General features: G+C 37.2%; 1 protein-coding gene across 1 annotated transcript in view; it reads left to right on the top strand.

The window, feature by feature from the left end:
- STT3B (STT3B, subunit of the oligosaccharyltransferase complex (catalytic)) overlaps positions 1-20736 on the top strand; it is a 132464-nt gene that overhangs the window by 76903 nt on the left and 34825 nt on the right. The window contains exons 4-5 of the mRNA XM_006851593.1: positions 8124-8189; positions 10533-10632. Coding sequence (XP_006851655.1) covers positions 8124-8189; positions 10533-10632 — 166 coding nt within the window. The remainder of the gene's footprint in view (positions 1-8123; positions 8190-10532; positions 10633-20736) is intronic.

Here is a 20736-nt window from a genome sequence, read left to right as displayed (position 1 = left end):
AGGACTGATTGTGAGGGTCAGAAATGTAAAGGTAGACGTTTTATAGCAAGGAGGGGAGTGATTAACTTTTCAGTCTAGGAGCGGAGGTCCCTAGGACCCTACCCAGAGAAGCAGTGATGCCTGAAATGGAGCCAGACATGATGACATGGAGCGATGGAGCAACTGGAGACTTTAGATCCAGAGAGGGAGAGCGACTGTGTCCTGAAGACCTGGGGGGTATGGGGGAAGGATTGCATGGAGGGAATTGTAACCTTGGCAGTGAAATGATATAGGATAGAATGAATGTAAAACTAATGTTCTCCCATGTAAACTATCACATAATTTATAATAAAACATTTAAGAAAAAAAAAAAACTTCTCTTAGTACTTTTGGTAGGACAAGGCTGATAGTAATGGATTCTCACAATTTTGCCTTCAGTTTGAAAAGATAGTGTCAGTGGACAGGGAATTCTTAGTTGATAATTTTTCTTTCTTCTAGCCTGTGTTCCCCCACCACCACCACCATGGCACCCCAGTGAGAAATTAGACATTGTTCCTCTATGCTGTTGTTTCCTTTTCTCATTTTCATCCAGTTTTTGTCTTTGTGCCTTTAACAGTTTGATTATGAGTTTTTATGTGTTTCTCTCTCTGGGTATATTATACTTGGATTTCCTTGACTTCCTGGATTCATTTAGATTGATATTTCCCATCAAGTTCGGTAAGTTTTCAGTTACTGTGTCTGTAAGTCTTTTTCTGTCCCTTCTATGTTGCTGCTGTTTGTTAGGTACTGTTGAGTCGGTTCCAACTCATATCAGCTCAAGTACAACAGAATAAAACACTGCCTGGTCCAGCTTCATCCTGAAAATTATTGCTTGAGCCCATTGTAGTTGCTTTGTCAAACCCCAGTTCATTGAGAGTATCCCTCATTTTTACTGACACTACCAAAGAGCCCTAGTGGCACAGTTGGTTAAGTGTTGGGTTGCTAACCAAAAAGGTCAGTGTTTTAAACACACCAATCGCTCCATGATAGAAAGATGAGACAGTCGATTTCCCTAAAGATTCATAGCTTTGGAAACCTTATGGAGCTCTTCTACTCTGTCCTATAGGGTTTCTCTGAGTCGGAATCAACTCGAGGGCAGTGGGTTTCAACTTTACCAAGCATGATGTCCTCCTCCAGGGACTGATCCCACCTGATAACATGTCCAAAGTACGTGAGACAAAGTTTTACCATTCTTGTTTTTCCAGAAGCATTCTGGTTGCACTTCGTCCAAGACTGATTTGTTCGTTCTTCTGGCAGTCCATGGCACATTCACTATTCTTTGTTAACACCATAATTCAAAAGCCCTTTTATATAGACTTTCCTTTTGGGGCTTCTATTTTTTTTTCTGTGTTGTTTTGATTGTTCAATTTTTAATTGCCGTATCTTCATGTTTACTCATTCTTCTGCCATTCAGATTTGCTATTAACCTAGTTAATGAATTTTTAAATTTGGTTATTGAACTTTTCGGTGTAGAATTTTGTTTGTGCTTATTTTATTTATACACACACACATTTACAAGAAGGCTTAAAAACATTTATGGAAACATTCCATTATCTTTCTATTCCATTTTTTAAATGAACTTTTTGAAGCCCCATTTTATATAATCATGCCTTTGTATAATTGTTGTTGTTAAGTGCTGTCGAGTCACAGTGACCTTGGATAGGGTTTCCAAGGCTGTACAACTTCGCAGAAGCAGAAGGCCTCTTCTTTCTCATGTGGAGTGAATGGTGGACTTGAACTGCCAACCTTGTAATTGCAGTCCGTTGTTGATTATAACAAGACCACTGTACTCCCTCCAGTGTATATGCATGTACATGCATCTCTTTAATCCTGATTGCATTCTTCTGTCATGTCATCACATTTTATTTTCATTTCTTGAACATTCCTTATTGGATGCTGTCAAGTCATTTCTGATAGTGTATTTTTAATTCTTTATTTAGAAAAGGAGCGCTGGTAGTGTAGTGTTACCAGTCGGGCTGCCAGTCTCAGGGTCAGCAGTTTGAAATTGCTAGTGGTTCCACAGGAGAAAGATGAGGCTTTATGTGCCTGTAAAGACGTACAGCCTCAGAAACTATATATAGGGTTGCTTTGAGTCGGAATTGACAATAGGGCACACCACCACCACCGTGTTGTTGTTGTTGTTAAAGTGCCTTTGAGTTGATTCCAACCCATAGCGACCCTGCATAGGGTTTCTAAGGAGTAGCTGGTGAGCTTCAACCATCAACCTTGCAGTTTAAAATGACTTTGCAGTCTGACACATTAGCCCACAGCGCCATACTAGGACACCAGCACCACACCAGGACTCTACAACCATACATTTATAAAATTAGCTGCATAATCTTTCAAACTCACTGTCTGGGCACATTCATTTATGTTGATTGCTCCCACCCACACCCCCACTATGGATCATGCTTGCCAGTTTCTTTTCATGTCTTGTAGTTTTTTGATGGAGCTGGACATTTTGATAATATATAGAAACCTCTGAGACTTAGAGCTAAATGAACCTTGATTTTTCTTTCCATCTTTAACTGGGTATAGACTTATTTTCCTTTGCTCCTTTTAGTGGAAAATATTTGCATTTTCCTATTGGATAGGTTTCCACCTACACAGATTCTGACTTTCTTAGGCTTTACTGTGCATATTAACGCTGCATTCACTTTCATTTTTCTGAAGTTTGCAGGTTTGTTTTAGTAACTTGCTTGGATTTAAACATCAGAATTTGTCTTTCTCATGATGCATAGCCATTTAAGTTTCTGTTAGTTAATTTTAATTCTTAGTTTTATATTTTAACTTGCTTCCCAAGCACAACCCCTATGTCTACATAGATTATAGGTAAACCAAAGATATGGACGAAGTTTGTGCTCAAATATCTTGAGCTCACAAATCTTCTACTCTGTTAATTAGTTGGTTTGAGGATTCATGAATGCATTCCGACTTCCAGCCAGTTCTCTTCTCATTGGCTTTTGTTTTGGATCATGCTTTGCACATAGTTTACCAGTCTTTTTGGTGATGTGTGAGGAGCTTATCTTTTGTGACTTTTTCATTTCCAATATTTCCCTTACTTGGTATCTGACTAGCTCACCACTGGTCCTAACTAGTATCACAGCTTTGGGCTAGCAAAGTTATGGAATTTTCCTATTTGTTCCTGAGCTTATCACTCTTAGCTGGAAAAGCTTTATGTCTTCATTTTCTTTAATTCTACCCTGCATCCTATCTGGCTCCTAAGACAGCAAAACTACTAATTTTCTTGCCCAGTCTTAGGTTTATTAAGCTACCATATTAGACAATAATCCTGAGTGGGGGAAGAAAAGTGCTTTGGAAGTGAAGCTTCTGTTCGTACTTACTTTTCCTCTGAAGCCTCCATTCTGGACTTCCTATTACCTGTAAATGAAGTCCAAATTCTGAGCATTACTTATAAATTCCCAATTTAACTTCTTAAGCATCATCTCCTAAAGTGTATTTCCAGTTCCTTTTTAGTACTTGAAGCTGCTGTTCTCTGCCTTTGCCTTGCCCATTTATCCTTATCTCTCAAGGCTCGCCTTTTTGAAACCATGACCATTCTCTCAGATTGACTTTGCTACTCTCATATCTGTTTTCATTGCACTTAGTTTATATTACCGACCAGTATTGGGAGTGCTGTGGCTCTTTAGGATAAGCATTGGATTGCTAACCACAAGGTTGGTGGTTTCAGCCCACTGACTGCTCCTAAGGAGAAACTGAGGCTTTCTGTTCCCACAAAGATGTATGACCTCAAAAACCCTTTACCAAATCAGAACTGACTTGACAGCACTTAACAACAACCACCTTTGTTATAGAAGTTGAAATATACTATGATGCATTAGTTCTGAGAAGTACATTTTTTAAAAATAACATTTTAGCATCTCTGAAATTAGAGTATGTGTTATAAGTGATTTTATGAAATAGATTTTAATTTTATTCTAGTCAGAAGGGCTATCTTTTGCCTCTAAGCTCTTTCAGCATTTGGGATCTGTATGGACCTTTTGACACTCAGAGTGTGTAATCACAAGTTCATTGGTATTGTATAGTGCCTTTAGGTCTTCTGTCTCCAGTTGGGGTAGGATTGAATGTGGGTCTGTCTAACTCACACATTCATAGCAAAATACTGAGAAATATGTTTGATTTACAGCACATACCCTTTTCTCACCCATCTAAGTCCATAAAAATGGCTTTTAAGTGTGAGGAAATTTCAGGGTCTAAACTCTGTTTACAAGAAAAATTTAGATAAATTTTATAACTATAATTAGATTGTAGTATTTTGGGTCCAGTCAAGAGCTAGAAATGACACAGTAGGTTCAGTAGATATTTTATATAAAAAGATGTTGTTGTTGTTAAGTGCTGTAGAGTTGTTTGTAGCCCATAGCATCTCTGTATAGGGTTTCCAAGGAGTGGCTGGTGAATTCAAACTGCCAGCCTTGTGGTTGTAACTGACATTGCAGTCCAGTACATTAATCCACAGTGCTACACCAGGACTCAAAAAGGTATTAACTGTGATAAAAGAGTCCTGGTTTGGCACTGTGTGCTAATGCATCAGACTGCAAAGTCATTTGAACTGCCAGGCCGGTGGTTCAAGCTCACTAGCTGCTCCTTGGAAACCCTATACAGGGTTGCTTTGGGTTGGAATCGCCTCAATGGCACTTAACAACAACATGATAAAAGATAAATTATAAGATGATAAAGAACAACTGCATAGTATCATTGGGCTGAGAGGGAAGAACAAACTTGGAAGGGGTTGTAGATCTCAGTGGAGAGTAGGTGTGGTTCAGCACCCTGACAACAGAGAAATTCACTGGTTCTGTATCAAGCCAGTGGTGATCTGATGTGTGTGCATGGAGAGGCTGGCCATTGGTAATCTGTGGCATGGATGTGCAATGGGAGTCTGGGTTCCAGTGAGAACAGGAGACCTTCAGAGTGTATAGACTTACGATTACCATGTCAAGAGGACTACAGAAAAATTATCAACAGATTGAGGCTACAAGATCCCAGAGGGCTGGTTGTATTTGGGCTAGTGGCTGCTTTTGGCTCGACTAATTGTTCCCACACCGATGACTCCCAGTCTGCACCTGAAAAGGCAGGGAAACATGCTCTACTACACGGTTACTTTAGTGCCTTCTATTGAAAAAGCTTAACATCATGCTCACTTTAAAAGAGAAATATGTGGAAGAATTCTAAACATAAGTTGAAGGGCGCGTTCAGAACTGATAAGCAAAAATTGATAACTGATAGAGAGTTATGAAAGACTGAATGGTCAATTTCAGTCTTCCCTGACATTTTTCTTGTTTAGCTCCAGTCTACTATACGACTTACTATTATTCTTTCTGGGTTGAATTATTTCTAGGTATAGGTCTAAGTTGTACTAATTTCTTTCTTATTTATTCTAGTCCAGGTGTGGCATTGTAGGATAAATAACTAGACCGCAAGGTCAGTGGTTCGAACTCACAAGCCGCTCCTAGGAACCCTATACATGGTCACCATGAGTCAGAATTGACTTGATGGCACTTGAAAACACCAATAGCTTTGCCTACCCCTTTCTGTTTGGCTTCTAACCCATCTCAGCACCTCAGAACACTATTTCTTCACGTCTCACCGCTTAGAGTGGTGAGACTTTTGAAACATTCCTTTCCATTTTCTGAGTACATGTTCCCCTTACCAAAAACTATCTTTCCATCTCTCTTTACTATGGATGCAGTTTTGGCAATGTCACTTGTAACTAACGCCTTTCTTCAATCTCTGGAGACCAGGTATAATTATTGTTGTTGATAAATGCCATTGAGTCAGTTGTGACTCATAGCAACCCTGTATAGGGTTTCCAAGGAGCTGCTGGTGGGTTTGAACCACTGATACTGCTGTTATTAGTCCAGTGCTTATCCTAGAGCACTACACCAGGACTCCTCAGGTGTAATAAGAATAATCTTTAATAATCTGTGGGAAATTTTCTTAGTTAAAATTTACATTTTGCAGCATTTTAATAGATGTCCTTCAGAGTCCTGGTGTGGCGCTGTGGGCTAATGCATCAGACTGCAAAGTCAGTGGTTCAAGCTCACCAGCTGCTCCTTGGAAATCCTGTACAGGGTCGCTATGGGTTGGTATCAACTTGACAGCACTTAATAATAACAACAACAGCTTATACCTAACTGGTTATTTCATCCTGTCAAAGTTAGTTCCTAGCCCTGCTTTTCAAAATCAAGATTTTGTTTTGGGGTTTTTGGTTTTTTGGAGGAGAGGATATATTTTGTTAAACATATACTATGATACTGATTTCAAAGAAGACTTACTTTAGTTTAAAGGAAGTCAGCTTACTGCATTTTTTAAGTACTGTGAATGGAGTTGTAGTTTTGTTGTTTTTTTTTTCTCCTCTTCCTTTCTCTCTTCTTTTCATTGTTTTATAAGTATTTCTTCCCAAGAATTTTAATGTATTCCCTGCTGTTTGTTTTAATGGTATTATTCTATTAGAATCCCATTCTAAAAATACAGAAGTAACTTGAAATTAGCTATCTAAGACACTGTTAAATTAAAATTTGCCTATAAGGAACACTGGTGGCACTATAGTATAAGCACTAGACAGCTAACCACAAGGTCATCAATTTAAACTTACCAGGTGCTCCATGGGAGAAAGTTGAGGCTTTGGGTTCCTATAAATAAAGATTTACAGTTTTTCTGTAAGTCTGCATCAACTCGAAGGCAGTGATTTTAGTTTTTTAAATAATTACGTAGAGACAGCCATTGTCATGGAGTTGATTCTGACTCATAGCAACCCTGTAGGACCAAGTAGAACAGCCCCTTAAGGATTCCAAGGCTGTAAATCTTTACAGAAACAGGCTCATCTTTCTACCTCAGAGTGGCACTAGGCTCCTAAGCACATAGAAATGCATCTTTTAACACAGAATTACTTGTAGGAGGATTTATGTGTTCTGTTTCTTAAGGATCCTCATTTGATTACTCTAAAGGGGTTACCCTTTGCATTGACATAAGTATTTAGAACTGGAGTTTCTGAAATTTAAAATTCTGTTTTTTAAAACAACTGAGTGGAAGAAAGATCAGGATTTAAAGTCTTGGAAACCCTAGGGTTCCTATGAGTCCAAATTGACTTGTTGGCAGTGGGGTTTGGTTTGGGGAACAGCTAATATATTTTGCGTTTTATATATGAGCTTATTTGGAAAGTATTTGTTTCTTTTTTTTTAAGAAGTAGAAATTGGTCAGCTTATTTATTTTTATTTTTTGAAAACTTCCATTGAATACAAGTTGCTTTTATTTAGTTCAGAATAAATAGAGAATTTACTTAAATATCATCAGACTTTAGAGAAATTATTTTAGGAACATAAATCCATTTGAAACTCTTACAGCACCTGAAAATTTCTAACTGTAGTTGTTTCAAAAATGAATACTCAGAATTATGTATAGTCATATATGGTCAGATATTAAATCGAAAAGAATACATAAGGTGCCGTGTGTAAGTAACCAACAATATGTAAATGTAGATTTACTGAACACATGGATGATGGGGTATTTATTTACTTTCTCAAAGGTTTCACTGTGTTATTGTTAGGTGCCATCAAGTTGGTACCAACTCATAGTGACCTTATGCACAGCAGAACGAAACACTGCCTGATCCTGGGCCAACCTCACTCTTGTTGCCACAGTTGAGTCCATTGATGCTGCCACCTGGCCAGTCCATTTCGCGGGCAGTCTTGCTTTTCTGTAGGAGCCTCTAAATAATGTGTCGTCCTTAAAGCATTTTAACATACGATTTATGAAAACTCTTTCTGAATAACAGGAAGTCATGAAAATCCTGGAAATTCTGTAGTTGTCTTTTTGTTGATAGTAATCATTTTAAGATAAAAAATCTTGACAAGTGAAAAAAATGTAAGTTATTGCTATTATGATTCTTTTTATTAAAAACTAAGTAACAAAATAATTTTAAATGCCTGATCCCTGATCTATATTATATATCACTACGTTAAGTAAACTTTAGTAATATTTCATTGCAATATTTTTAAATAACTTTGACTTTGTATAACTCCAGCTTACTAAACTTCTAAATTCAGCAGGAACATTTACATATCAGTTTTATTTATTTCTGTTTTTAGGTTAAATCTGTAAAAACTGGGTCAGTGTTTTGGACAGTGTGCTGCTGCTTATCGTATTTCTACATGGTAAGATTTTATATTTGAAACTATATGAGGTCTAGCAGGTCTTTGGCATTGGCAATTAGACCATATATTTACTCTTCTTTTTTATTACTTTCTCATCCAGGGCTAGCTCACCACTTACTTTCTCCCAAAGTCTGTAGGATATTGATTTTGATTTTTGTGTTCTCTCTCATTATTATTATTACTCCCACCCCAGTTCTTCAAACTCGGGGGCCTATGTGGACTTTCGGGAAGAGATTTGGATGCTATAATACTGAATACTGAAATACAATATTTGAGTGAACCAAAAGGTTTTGTTTTCTAATGTTGAACGTTGTTAAGTGCTGACAAGTCTCCTCCGACACATAGTGACCCTGTATAGGGTTTCCAAGGAACAGCTGGTGGTCTTGAGCTGCTGACGTTATGATTCATAATCCAGTGCTGATCCTACAGTGCCATACCAGGTGTCCCTTTATTGTTTAGTCATGTTTAAATTTTTAACTTTTTTTCTATTGTTTTTAGCTACTATTTTTAATTATTCTGACAAGTAAAATATTTTCCAAATTTGATTGCAAACTTGTTGAAATCAGGAGATTTGGGTTGCCAAATCTTGAGTATAGAGCTGTATTTATAATAAATTAGTCTTTGCTTAACACTTAAATAATTGCTTGATGGTCTAATAATCTGTTTCCTTAAAAGACATCATACACTCAATTAAGTGAGGTGACTCTAGAACAAAAATTAAATCCCTTGAAAGTCTTAGTGAAAATGATAACACAAATAGACTGAAGAGATTGCGAGAATCAGAGAGAAAATTGTAGAAAGAATATCTTTCTTGTCCCTTTCTGTTCTCTCTCTATTCCTTAAAGTAAATGATGAAAAAACCCTGAAAATGAATTTGAGTAGACCAGTAGTTCCTGGATGATACAAAAGGGTTAGTGTGCTTGGTTGCTAGGTTCACTTCTACCCATAAATACCTTGGGGAAAAAATCTGGTAATGTACTTCAGAAACTAGTTATAGACCAGAAAATAAAGGGAATAAATAATACCATGTTGTAAAGGTCATACATAAGATCAGCAAGTACTTACCAAATTGCTTTCTTTTTTTCTTCTTCTCATACTTATGTGGAAAAAATAGAGAGGTAGCATTGAAATAATTTCTCGAATTTTTGAGTTCTAGCAGTTCTTTAGAGTTATTACCTACGGTAGTAGCCACATCCTCCAGGCTAATTTTTGAACTACCTACATGATTTTTCTTCAACAAATAATTGAAGATTGGATTCACTGTATCTCTTGGTTATCCTGCCTCTTTTCCACACTATGGTCTATATAGTAGTCTTGTGCTAAATAAATAAATGTCATAGAATTTATCTATCCAAATAATCTTCAGTCCTTTTGAAGTTTTTAGAGCCTGAGTCATATTCTGTATAATTGTACTCAGTAATGATAGACCTATTCTCTTAACAAGTTTAGACATAACATTTTGAATATAACTAGTTCTTTCATTAGCACTTTTACTCAGGATAATATTGGGTTTGGGTGAAAATAACATGATTAAAGCAATAAACTTACATTGGGGTTCTGAAACATTTTAGATAAGAGCAGCCGTGTTAGAGTATAGGAGTACAGTGTGTGGTGTACATATAGCTTCCGAAGATGGGTAGTTAATGATAGAAGTGATTCTTTCAAACTTGTAATTATGAGTACACCCAAAAACTTTGTTCTTGACAGAAGATCTTATTACCTCCCATAACCTTAGTTATTCTGATTCAATAGGATTGTTCTAATTTAGTAGTACAGCTAAACATTAAAATTAGGTCTTGCTTTGTAATATTTGTAGAAAATAAATGATAACCTAGTGTAGCTCCTTTTGAGAACTTCAAAACATACCCTGATCATTTGAACTGTTTTTGTTTTTTTTTTGGTTGTGCTAACATTGTTCTTACATGCTCAGTGAAGTTTCTTGCAGCATATTTATCAACAAAAATAGATGAATTAATAACCATTATTTTTCCTGAAAAGATTTTATAATATATATCCTAAAACTTTTTTCTTTGTGAGCTTTTTTTCATTGTCAGTTCACTAATTATGATTTTTATTTAGTGTTCTCATTAGAGTGAATCTAATTTGAAAATTTCTGCCTTTTATATAGATAGAAAACATTGGATGTATTTCTCAGTAGTCAGTAAAAACTAGAAGAATTAGGCTGTTAAAGAGATTATTAGTTTGTATTTAAGCACTTCTCAAAATTGATGAAAATCTTTTTTTGTATTGCTTGCTGTATGTTTAAATTGTGGTAACAAATCAAACAACTATTTTAAAAAGTAGGATTATAAACAATTTAACTTATCCTTTCCTTCCTCATAGGTCTCTGCTTGGGGTGGTTATGTGTTTATCATCAACCTTATCCCATTGCATGTATTTGTGTTGTTACTGATGCAGAGATACAGCAAAAGAGTCTACATAGGTAAGTGATCGGACCTTCAAAATCCCTAAGAAATGTATCATATCATTATTTTAATTTAACAGATGTTTCTGTTTGGCCAATATTACAAATGGAAAGATAAAAACAGTTGTCTTTTCTGTTTTTTTACTTGTAAGGATGGTAAGGCATTTTTACATTGTTTTGTTACCAACTTTTTCTTGATGAGTTTCTGTTTGTTATTGTAGCAATTGTTGTTGTTAAGTGCCGCCATCAAGTCAGTTCCAACCCATAGCAACCCTGTATAGGGTTTCCAAGGAGCAGCTGGTGAGCTTGAACCGCCTACTTTGCATTTCAAATGACTTTGCAGTGTGGTGCCTTAACCCGCAGAGCTACACCAGGACTCCTAGGTTTAATATTTGTTGGCCATTTTATTTTTGGGATTGGTTACTTTTATCATGAAAATCATTTGCATTTTTATATAAAAATCTGCTTAATCGCCATAAGAGATTGAGCATTCTTAAACATTTTGACAAACGTATAAAAGCCCAATTTTATATAATATACAAATTGATCGTTTCTTTTTTCTTTAGGAAGTCTGTACAAGTTTTTTGTAATAAGATGTTCTAGAGATGGTAATTCACCTTAGAACTCATTTTGTGTAATACACCAAAACCAAACTTTCTGCCCTCTAGTTGATTCTGACTAAATCTTTACGGGAGCAGACAGCCTCATCTTTTTCTCTCAGAGTGTGGTGGTCCTCAACTGCTGATCTTTGGGTTAATAGTCCAGTGCTTAACCCACAGCATGATAAGGCTCCTTCATTTTATGCCATATCCTCCAGCAGTTCTCCAAGAGAACTGAAAATTTATGTTCACACAAAAACTTTTGCATGAATGTTCATAGCAGCATTAGTCATTGTATCTAGAAAATGAAGACAAGCCGATGTCCATCAAATGATGAGTGGATAAACAAAATGTGGTATATCCGTACAATGGAATATTATTCAGCCATAAAAAGGAATGAAATATTGATACATGCTGTGAATCTTGAAAACATTATGGTAAGTGAAAAAGGCCACATATACTATGATTCCGTTTATATAAGGTATTCAAAAGAGGCAAATCCATAGAGACAATGTAGATTAGATGTTGTCAGGGAGTTGGAGAGGAGATTGGAAATAGAGGAATGGGAAGTGACTGCTAATGTGTTTGACTTTTCTTTATAAGTCAGTGATGGATTTAGGGTTTGTTTCTCTAGTCACTTTAGAAAAGCATGCAATTGGTACTGCTCTGGCTAATTCGTGAGAATGTTCTTTTTCTGAGGGAAGAGTAAGGAGATGATGGTTTAGGGGTATTGTGTGTTGTACCCTATTCTCTTTTACTGTTCCTTCGTGCAGCTATCTAGAAGTAGTTTGGGTGATTTTTATGCTGCTTTCATCGTGTTTACTTTAACATAGAAAGTGATAGTATAGAGCCAACAATTCTCTTTCTTTATCTTCAGTGTATCAGGACTTGTAATATTTAACTTAAGGAGCCCTGGTGGTGCTATAGGATATGCACTGGCCTGCTAATTTCAAGGCTGGCAGCTCAAATCCACCAGCCACTCAGTGGGAGACAGATGAGGCTCCCTGCTCCCATAAAGATTTACAGTTTTGGAAATACAACATAGGGTCATTATGAATTGGAATCAACTTGATAGCAGTGAGTTTGGCTTAATGGCTTAGTAAAATATGGAAGCACTGTAAAATGTTTTTATGATTTGTTCTTTGCTTTTAGATCATAGCATCCTTTGTCTGTAATTCTCCCTCCCCTTAAGCAGAAATACTTAGATGAAGAAATAAGGATTGCTAAGTGGTAAACACCCATAAAATTACGTAAACCACAGTGTGGTTGTGTTCCATAAATCAAATTTCATGAAATGAAGATTTATTATTTGAAATAATTATCAAAGTGGTTTCCCCTTTGAGTACATATTTGCATGTTTCCCTAGAATTGGTTCTTTAGCCAGAAAGAACTATTACAGTTGGTTGACCTGTAGAAAAAGAGACACATATAAGGTAATGTGGTAGGAGGATAGTGGTAGGAGTGAAGTGTCAATGAGAGTGGAGGCAAGTGTAAATTTGGAAATGTTTTGCGAAGATAAATACATAGAAATTGTTGAATTAACTTACAAATGAGGTTCTGATGTTTTAACAAGTATACCCAAACATTATTTTAACATTTATATGAAGACTGGTTTGCAGGTATTACTATGTAACTCTGATGAGTTATAAAATGATTTAACATTTCTCATTTGAAATAAAAAATGATTGCACTTTGCCTTGATGTCAGGGAGGTCCACTGTGGTGATATTTGTAATTGCAAAAACATGGAGCTAGCTTAAATGTCCAATAAGGAAATGATTGTTTAAATTTTAGTGTTGCTGTATCATATAATAAGGAGCTCTGGTAGCATAGTGATTACGAATTGGACTGTTAACCTCAAGGTCAGCAGTTCGAAACTACCAGCTATTCTGCAGAAGAAAGATGAGGCTTTCTGCTCTCATAAAGATTTACAGCTTTGGAAACCCTGGGCAGGGTCACCATGATTCAGAACCGACTCCATGGTATTTAACAACAACTATAATGCACCAGACTGCAAATCCATTTGAACTGCAAGGTCTCACAAGGTTTCACAAGCTGCTCCTTGGAAACCTTATACAGGGTCGCTGTAGCGTAATGGTTACAAATTGGGCTGCGAACCTTAAGGTCAGCAGTTCGAAACTACCAGCCGCTTCACGGAAGAAAGATGAGGCTTTCTACTTCCGTCAAGATTTACAGCCTTGGAAACCCTGTACAGGGTTGCTCTGGGCTGGAATCGACTCGACAGCACTTAACAACAACACTAATAATGTGCCAGACTGCAAATCCATTTGAACTGCAAGGTTGGCAGTTTAAGCTCACAAGCTGCTTCTTGGAAACCTGGCTTGCTATGGGTCGGAACTGACTCAGCGGCACTTCACAACAACCACATCAAATAATGGAGTCCTGGTACGGCACTGTGGGTTAATGCGTCAGACAGTAAATCTGTTTGAACTGCAAGGTCGGCAGTTCAAGCTCATCAGCTATTCCTCGGAAACTCTATGCAGGGTCGCTGTAGGTTGGAACCGACTAGATGGCACTTAACAGTAAAACAGCAACCAGAATTGAGAGGTTCCATAGCGTACTAATATAGAGCCAATCTACCAGGATTCAATTTCTGACCTACTAACTTACTAAATTTAACTTAGTAAGTTTGAGCAAATGATTTGATTTCTTTATGACTTACTATCCTCTTGGGTCTAATAGAGATAACATTTCCTACCTGATGTGGCTCTGTGAGTTAATGCACTGGATTACAGAGTCCGTTCGAACCACAAGGTCAGCAGTTCAATCTCACAATCTGCTCCTTGGAAATCCTGTACAGGGTCTCTATGGGTTGGAACCAATTCGACAGCACTTAGCAGTAACACCTGAAGAATAAGTTATGAAGATAAGTGACTTAATGTTTTGATAGATTCTTATGTTGATAAAAGGTATAGAGAATGGCCAGAAAAGTAGAGCGTGTGCCATAGGCTCAAAGGAGTTTTCAGTTTGCTCATGGTAAAATAAATATATGTAACATAAAGTTTACCATTTTAACTTTTTTTTTTTTTCATTTTAACTATCAGTTATTCACTGGTGTTAATTTCATTCATCATGTTGGTCAACTTTCACCAATATCTACTTTCAAAGCTTTATCATCATCCCAAATAGAAACTGTACTCAGTAAGCAATACTTCCCATCCTCCCCTTTCCCAACCCTTGGGAAATGTACTTTCAGACTTAGCAGTTTGTCTATTCTAGATGTAAATGGGATGATACAATATTTGTCCTTTTTTGTGGGGCTTATTTCACTTAGCATAATGTTTTCAAGACTCATCATAGCCAGTGTAAGAATTTCATTTTATAGGCAGTCTGTGAGTTGCAAACAAGGTCAATTCCTAAGCATGTTGTAGGCATGTCAGAACAAGTACATATGGTTCTTATTTAGCCTTACTTTAGGGGTAGGGAACCTTTTTTTTAATCAAAATTTATAACATCATTTGCAGGCCATACAAAATTATAAACTAAATAATTAGCCTGCTAGCTGTGGAATAATGCACTGGACTGCAAGGTGGGTTTGAACCACAAGTTCAGCACTTCAAACTCACCATTGGCTCCACAGAAACCCTTGAGGGCGCTTAGCAACAACAATGTGATGGGCTGGAACTGCGGTTGCCTCGATAGGGCCAGACCAAATTATTTCACTGTCCTTTTAGGGGCCAAGGACATTCCCCACCCCTGCTTTAGTGTAAGAAAAGGCTCAAAATGTTTTCATTGATTTCAATAAAAGTTACACCTGAAGCAAGTGAAGATGATTATGATTAATGAAGAGTTTGTTGTAGGTAGGGGTTGGTTTCATCATTTCAAAGGACAATTTTACATACCATTAAAATACAGACATGCATAACTTGGTGATTGCTTGCACTATTATCCATTCATTTGTCTGTTAATGGGAATTTGGATTGTTGCCACTTATGGGTATTACAAATAATTCTTCAGTGAACACTGGTCTGAATTCCTGCTTTCAGTTTTGTTTTTGTCTATATTGGTGGTTCAAGTTCACCAATTGCTCCTTGGAAACCCTCTATAGGGTTGTTATGGGTCGGAACCGAATCGACGGCACTTAACAACAGCAACATATAGCTAGGAGGAGAATTGCTGGGTCATATGAGAAATTCTGGTGTGGTGCTATAGGATAAAGCACAAGACTGCAAGGTCGGTCTGAATCACAAGGTTAGTGGTTCAAACACACGACCCTCCTCGGAAATGCTATACAAGGTTGCTATGAGTCAGAACCAACTCTGTGGCACTCAACAACGTAAGAATTCTGTGTTTAACTTTTTGAAGAACATCAAACTATTTTCCACAGCAACTAAGCCACATTCCACTAACAGTGCAAAAGGGTTTCAGTTTCTCCACATCCTTGTGAACAGTTGTGAACATTGATTTTTCTAATAGCCATTCTAAGTGATTGTGACTTGGTGTAACATGATTTTGGTTTGCATTTCCAACTAATGGTGACTGAGTGGCTGCTTATGTGCTTTTTTGGCCATTGGTATATCTTTTTTGGAGAAATAACTATTCTAATCTTTTTTTTTTAATTAAGTTTGTCTTTTCATTGTTGAATTGTAGGTGTTCATTATATATTCTGGATATTAAACCCTTGTCTGATTTATGATTAATGAATATTTTCTCCAGTTCTGTTGGTTGTCTCTTTTTCATGATAATACCCTTTAATTCACGGGTTTGAATTTTGTTATAGGCCAGTTTATTTGTTGTATTTGTTGCTGGTGCTTTTAGTCATATCTAAGAATTTGTCAGGAGCTCTGGTAGCGTAGTGGTTATGAATCGGGCTGCAAACCTTAAGGTCAGTGGTTCGAAACTACCAGCTGCTCCGTGGGAGAAAGATGAGGCTTTCTGCTCCCGTAAAGATTTACACCCTCGGAAACCCTGTACAGGGTCGCTATGGGTCGGAACCGACTCGACGGCACTTAACAACAACAACAACAACAAGAATTTGTCACCAACTCTTAAGATCATGAAGATTTCAACTGTTTCCATCTAAGAATGTTACACGGTTTTAGCGCTTATATGAGCGAGCTTCTAAAAATTTATGGAAGGAGAAAAGAGCAGGGAGGTCATGGATAAATGGAAATTAAAAGGTTTTCCATAAACTGCTTGAAACCCTATATTTAGGTTGTGTTACATTTTCAGTTAAATTTTATATGGTGTGGGGTCCAACTTTTTTGCTTACAGAATTTCATTTGTCCCTGCATCATTTGTTAGAGAGTCTTATTTACCCATTGAATATACTTGGCAGCCAGGTTGAAAATCAGTTGACTATAGATGTGTGGGATTACTTCTTTATTTTCAGTTCTATCCTATTGGTTTGTACACTTATCCTCATGCCAGTATCACACTGTTTTTGACTGCTATAAGTTATGTGTTGTTGTTGTTGTTGTCATGTGCCATGGAGTTGGTTCCGAATCATAGTGACCCTGCACAAGGTTTCCGGGGATGTAAATCTTTATGGGAGCGGAAAGTCTCATCTTTCTTCCGCGGAACAGCTGGTAGTTTCAAACCGCTGACCCTGAGGTTAGCAGCCCGATTCGTAACCACTTCTCTACCAGAGTAGTAAGTTTTTAAGTTGGGAGATGTGAGTTCTCTAACTTTGTTCTACTTTTTCTGTAGGTCGCAAAGGGTAGTACAGACATCTTAACAATACTGAGTTTTCAAATCCATGATCACAGGATATTTTTCCATTTAATTAGATTTTTACTTTGTTTCAGTACTGTTTTGCAGTTTTAAGTGTATAATCTTAACTCTCCCTGATTAAATTTAGTCCTAGGTATTCTTTTAGATACCAGTGTAAATGGAATTGTTTTTGTAATATCCTTTTCAGATCTTGCATTGCTGGTGTATAGAACACACTTGAGTTTTATTTGTTAACCTTGTATGCTCATGTTTGTTGAATGTGTTTATTAGCTCAAGTAGCTTCTTTTTTTGTTTGTTTTAGGTTTTCTCTATATAGGAAAGATTGTTTTACTTTTCCTTTCCAATTTTGATGTCTTTTTTTTTTTTTTTCCTTCCTTGATTGCCCTGTCTAGAATTTCCAGCTCAGTGTTGAATAGCAATGTGAAAGCAGGCATCATTGTCTCGTTCCAGATCTTACTGGTTACATTTTCTGTCATTCATCATTGAGTATGATATTGATGATGATGATATTAAGTGCTGAAGAGTTGGTTCCGACTCAAACAATCCTGTACAAGGTTTCCAAGGAGTGGATGGTGAGATTGAATCACTGACCTTGTGGTTCAAGCCAGCCTTACGGTTCAGTTCTTTATCCTACAGCCCGATACCAGGACTACAAGCTGCTGTGGGCTTTTCATAAATACCCTTTTCTGTTGAGGAATGTCCCTCCTATTCATAGCTTGTTGAATGAGTTTCTCATGAAAGGCTGTTGAATTTCATCGATTCCTTTTCTGCATCAGTTGAGACCATGTGTTACTTTTTCCTTCTGTGGTATGTTAAGCTGATTAATTTTCTTATGTTGGACCACCCTTGCATTCTAGGATAAATCACACTTGATGGGGTTATATAGTACTTACAGTGTGCTGTCAGATTCATTTTGCTAATATTTTATTGAGGAGTTTTTAATCTGTACACGTAAAAGGATTCAACAGTGAAGGCTTCTGGTCTTGGACTTGTTATGGTTTTGACTAATACAGTCTCTTAATGATCTGGCTAGAATTATTTTTTGTTGTAAGAAATGTAGTGGAGAAATAACATTGGTACAAAATAGCAACTGAATCATAACTTCTAAAAAATAAATTGGTATGCGATTTTTAGTTATAATTTCACATTTAACTTAAGATAATAAATGTATATAATTGAAAAAAGACACATATTACCTCAACGCTTATGACAGAATCAGCAGTCCATTTTTCATAATTCTAAAATTTTATCCCCAGAAGCAACCACCTTTTTAAAAAATTGTTTTTGTTTTCCCACTTTTGCTTGTTGTAGTGGAAAATACTTGAGTTTAATGATTTTGATCTAAGATATATACTAAGATAAAAGACTGTACAAATGACTATACAACTTTATATTTGTGACAGATAGTTTTACCAAAATGCAATTACCTTTAGAGCCCATAGACTAAACATACTATTTGTAGATACCGAATAGATGCTTATATATACATATAACATGAAAATGTAATTTTCTTTCACTACCTAGAATGTATGGAGCTCTGGTAGCATGTTGGGGTACTAACTGCAAGGAAAAGCAGTTCAAAATGACCAGCTGCTCCAGGGGAGAAAGATTAGGCTTTCTGCTCCTGTAAAGATTTATAGCCTCGGAAACCCACCCTGTACAGGGTCACTATGTGTCGGAACCGGCACCACGGCACATAACCACCACCACCTGGAATGTAAAATTTTATCAATGATACTCTGTAATGAATTCTTTGCTGTGCCTCTTCTTATTTATTATACCTTCATATGGAGTCCTGGTGTGGCTCTGTGGATTAATGTGCCAGAGTGCAAAACCATTTAAACTGCAAGGTTGGCAGTTCAAGCTCACCAGCTGCTCCTTGGAAACCCTATACAGGGTTACTATGGGTCGGAACAGATTTGATGGCACTTAACAATAACAACAGTGATATATAAGCCAAGAGCAAATAGGAAAACGGAACTGTGATAGTTGCTCCTCCCTTCCCCAAATCAGTGTTCTGGTTTTTTATTTAAACAGTAGTTGCACTATTGGTCATATAAAATGAATTTTCCAGATATATATCTCATAATAAAGGCGCTCTGGTACTGTAGTGGTTAGAGTAGGACTGTTAACCTCAATTCGAAACTACAAGCCATTCCACAGGAGAAAGATGTGGCTTCTTGTTGTTAAGTGCAATCAAGTCGATTCCGACCCATAGCGACCCTGTATAGGGTTTCCAAGAAGCAGCTGGTGAGCTTGAACCAACGATCTTGCAGTTCAAACAACTTTGCAGTCCGCTGCATTAGCCCACTGCCACATCAGGACTCCAGCTGTAGGATTTACAGCCTCGGAAACCTTATGCAGGTTCTCTATGAGTTGGAACTGACTTCATGGTGGCACACCGCCACCACCATCTTGTAGTAGGTAGGCATTAGAGGTAGTTGATGGAAGCAGAGGGGTTCCTTAGATTGGTTTATAATATCTATGAGTTCCTTTTACAGCTTTATCTTAGCCTTACCTTGCCATCAAGTTTATTTCAATTCATAGCAACCCTGGTTAGGGTTTTCAAGGTTATAAATCTTTACTGGAACAGGAAGTCTCAGTTTTCTCTTAAAAGAACAACTGGTAGGTTTAAACTGCCAGCCTTGTGATTAGCAGTCCCGGCTTTATCCAATAATGCCACCAGCACTTCTATGTCAGTTATATATTATATTATAAAGGTTATTTTGAGGAGGTAAATTTTATTTCAAGTATCTATACTTAAAGGATAAGGTGCCCTGGTAGCGTAGTGGCTACGAATCGGGCTGCGAACCGCAAGGTCAGCAGTTCGAAACTACCAGCTGCTCCGCGGGAGAAAGATGAGGCGTTCTGCTCCCGTAAAGATTAACAGCCTTGGAAACCCTGTGCAGGGTCGCTATGAGTTGGAACTGACCCCACAACACGTAACAACAACAATAATACTTAAAGGATAGATACTGTGGCTTCTGCCACCTAGACTTGTTAATATGGCTTATTATTTAGTTCTCAAAGGATTAGTCTTCTAAATAGCTTCTTGCTCTAAGACCGAGGTATTACAACAATGATCCCCAAATTGTGATTTAGCAGTAATCATTGGTTTAGATAATAAGGTTTTATCAGTGACTAGAAACATGCTCGACAAACTCAAAACAAATAGTGTTGCTTTGGAGTTGATTGTAACTCATAGTAGCCAGGTTCGAGGGTAGAACAGCCTCATAGGGTTTCCGAGACTGTAATTGTTATGGACTGGGATCCTGGTGTGGCACTGTGGGTTAATGCACTGGACTGCAAGGTTTGAAGTACAAGATTGGCAGTTCAAGCTTTATGGAAGCAGTTTGTCACATCTTTTTCTCACACGGCAGCTAGTGTGTTCGAACCACCAACCTTTTGGTTAGCAGCAAACAACTTGACTGATACACCACCAGGGCTGCTTTGTATAAACTGTACACATGTAATAAGTCATGTAAGCTCCTTAACTGGAAAAATAAACCTGAGTAAGATATTCTTTAATAGTTTGTTCTACTGAGAATTGTATCTGTTTCATAATTCAGATTTGCTTTTGTGTAGATGTTAATGGATTCTTAGTGGTGTTAGGTAAATGAATTTAGAAAGCCTACTTAAATAATTGTGGTGCCATAGGATAAGCACTGGACCTTAAGGTCAGTTTGAACTGCAAGATTGGCAATTAAGATTCACCTGTCGCTCCTCGAAAACCGCTTATTCTGGGTCTTTTATGATTTGGAACTGACTAGAAGGAGTTCAGCAATAACAACAGCTTAAACTAGTTGTTAGCGTTAGAATAAGGCCGTCAT

Source organism: Chrysochloris asiatica, unplaced genomic scaffold (genome assembly GCF_000296735.1).
Source record: "Chrysochloris asiatica unplaced genomic scaffold, ChrAsi1.0 scaffold00030, whole genome shotgun sequence".
Lineage (NCBI taxonomy): Eukaryota > Metazoa > Chordata > Mammalia > Afrosoricida > Chrysochloridae > Chrysochloris > Chrysochloris asiatica.
This window is presented reverse-complemented; position numbering and strand designations above follow the sequence as displayed.